The sequence below is a fragment of the Sprattus sprattus genome, assembly GCF_963457725.1.
Source record: "Sprattus sprattus genome assembly, chromosome: 3".
Lineage (NCBI taxonomy): Eukaryota > Metazoa > Chordata > Actinopteri > Clupeiformes > Clupeidae > Sprattus > Sprattus sprattus.
Window position 1 is genome coordinate 59,500,524 of NC_137922.1, and position 2,725 is coordinate 59,503,248.

Below are 2,725 nucleotides of genomic sequence, written 5' to 3' on the forward strand. Positions count from 1 at the left end.
CTTGCGCGTCTTTTCACGTCTTGCGTGCGTCGGCACCTTTTTCTAGACTTGCGCAATTTTTCACGCAAGCCTATTGTTCTGGGTGTGAATTGCTTGGCAACACCCGCAACCATTAAGGGAGCATGAATTGCTATGAGTAAATTTTGCGCAACAATGTGACACCAACGTAGAACCAATCAGCTGCCTTTACCTTGGCCTCGTCTTTGGTGAGGCGTGGCCACGCGACGTCCGGCTTCAACTTCCTCAGCATCAGGTTGACGGTGCGGTCGTACGGCCTCTCTCTGGAGTCCTGTCAGAACAACACTCAGCGTTTAGAGTGTGTGTGTGTGTGTGTGTGTGTGTGTGTGTGTGTGTGTGTGTGTGTGTGTGTGTGTGTGTGTGTGTGTGTGTGTGTGTGTGTGTGTGTGTGTGTGTGTGTGTGTGTGTCTGACGGTGCGGTCGTACGGCCTCTCTCTGGAGTCCTGTCTGAACAACACTCAGCGTTTAGAGTGTGTGTGTGTGTGTGTGTGTGTGTGTGTGTGTGTGTGTGTGTGTGTGTGTGTGTGTCTGACGGTGTGGTCGTACGGCCTCTCTCTGGAGTCCTGTCAGAACAACACTCAGCGTTTAGAGTGTGTGTGTGTGAGTGTGTGTGTGTGTGTGTGTGTGTGTGTGTGTGTGTGTGTGTGTGTGTGTGTGTGTGTGTGTGTCTGACGGTGTGGTCGTACGGCCTCTCTCTGGAGTCCTGTCAGAACAACACTCAGCGTTTAGAGTGTGTGTGTGTGTGTGTGTGTGTGTGTGTGTGTGTGTGTGTGTGTGTGCGTGTGTGTGTGTGTGTGTGTGTCTGACGGTGTGGTCGTACGGCCTCTCTCTGGAGTCCTGTCAGAACAACACTCAGCGTTTAGAGTGTGTGTGTGTGTGTGTGTGTGTGTGTGTGTGTGTGTCTGGCGGTGTGGTCGTACGGCCTCTCTCTGGAGTCCTGTCAGAACAACACTCAGCGTTTAGAAATCGTGCCAGGCACCACTGGATGATCATGTGTTTAAAACACCAATGAACACCAGATGATAAATGTAATTATTGTTCTGACATACTTTTGTCTTGAATGTCGTAACTGCATAAATGTCTTAACTGCATAAATGGTGTCAATAAAAAATGTATTGTGAATCTGTTTAAAGTTTAACATCAACACTTTGCTGTGAACGAAAACTATTGTCAACATTGTCACAATGAAATAGTTATAAAGTGCTGTGATTTAGGAAATAATTTGGCGTGTGATAAAAAATCTGACGTGTACTAGAGCCAGTCAGTGTTTCAGGCTTCAGGCTTTTGAAGACAGTGTGCTTTTTAAAATGTGCCACGAAAATGTGCCTCTATGTTGCTGCAATAAACAAAATCCTTCAAATTATCCTGTATCGTGTTTGTCTTCTCAGGTGTGAAGTGTGTTTTAAAAGTCATGTTGTATTTTCTACGTGAAATGGAAAGAATTCATCCTTACATTTTTCATGACCTTGTCGTAAAAATAAAATTCATTGTAGATGACGTTGTCATCTGCATCTTTGCAACTGCAAAAGAGCAGAGTTACACGTTAAACATTTCTCAATAACACTGTCATGTTAGGTCATCTACCAAACCTGCAATTAGCTTCTTCTAGTGTTAGCCTTAGCACATGCTTATTTAAGTCTATTCATGACCACATTACACAAGAAGAATTTCATTAAAGAACGTATCAGTCTTTAGTCTCTATATGTTAGTTTTGGCTCATAAACATTCTGAAGACATACTGTATTGTTTATGCTCTCAAAGTCAGATTTAAACTGAAAGGGTTTACTAAACAGTGACACTCATTGAGCCCATGTGTCAATTTAACCCACCCAAATCGCGTTTAAGCCGATAAAAGCTCGTAACTGGCTTATAATTGCCTCATGTAGCTCACTGGTGAAGTGTGAAGTAAGTCACTAAAAATACTTACCATAAAACTGCTTTGTCTCTCTGTCAGTTTTGGCTCATATACATTCTTGAAACATATTGTTTATGCTCTCAAAGGCAGAGACACTAATTGTGAAGTAAGTCACTAAAAAATACTTACCATAAAACGGCTTTGTCCTCTGTAATTTCGACCTGAAGATCCGTGGGTTCTGAATATTGAAGTTGACTTTGACGTACTTCTTGCTGTCATACCACTTACACCTAGCGGGTATGCTGTAGAGAAATAGTATACAATAAAACAATCATAAAAATGTCTCAGAATCTCAAAACTTAAAGAAGCTTTAAGAAAGAAGTTCAAAATAGTAATTTCATGTTAGTACTTTCAAACTCTTTATACGTCACACAAATAAGAGGAACATGCAGCAGCAGAAATGTTGCCTTGAAACTCCACACACACACACACACACACACACACACACACACACACACACACACACACACACACACACACACACACACACACACACACACACACAGCACACACACACACACACACACACTTACCCATCCGCTGGTCTCTTGATCGTTGGCATGCTGGTGAACTCAGGTCTCCGATTTATGTGAGTATTTTTCCTTTATTGAAACGCAGTGTTCCACTGAAGCAGAATGGTGCCAAAGAAGACTAGTCTCTAGAGAGGTCCTACTAGTGTGCCACTGGTCTGGGGGGGCTATTTTTAGGATCGGGGGTATCAGCAGCTGCTGCCTGACTGAATGTGTCCCCCCACCCCCTTGCTTTCCCTTTAAGTCCATCTGCAGAACATTC

The 2,725-nt window shown here is 43.3% G+C and overlaps 1 protein-coding gene across 1 annotated transcript in view; it reads right to left on the reverse strand.

The window, feature by feature from the left end:
* ptges3l (prostaglandin E synthase 3 like) overlaps positions 1 to 2,725 on the reverse strand; it is a gene marked incomplete at its 5' end in the record, with an annotated part of 9,079 nt that overhangs the window by 1,871 nt on the left and 4,483 nt on the right. Inside the window, 5 exon segments of the mRNA XM_080835654.1 lie at positions 191 to 289; positions 1,472 to 1,538; positions 2,063 to 2,102; positions 2,105 to 2,175; positions 2,467 to 2,504. Coding sequence (XP_080691780.1) covers positions 191 to 289; positions 1,472 to 1,538; positions 2,063 to 2,102; positions 2,105 to 2,175; positions 2,467 to 2,504 — 315 coding nt within the window.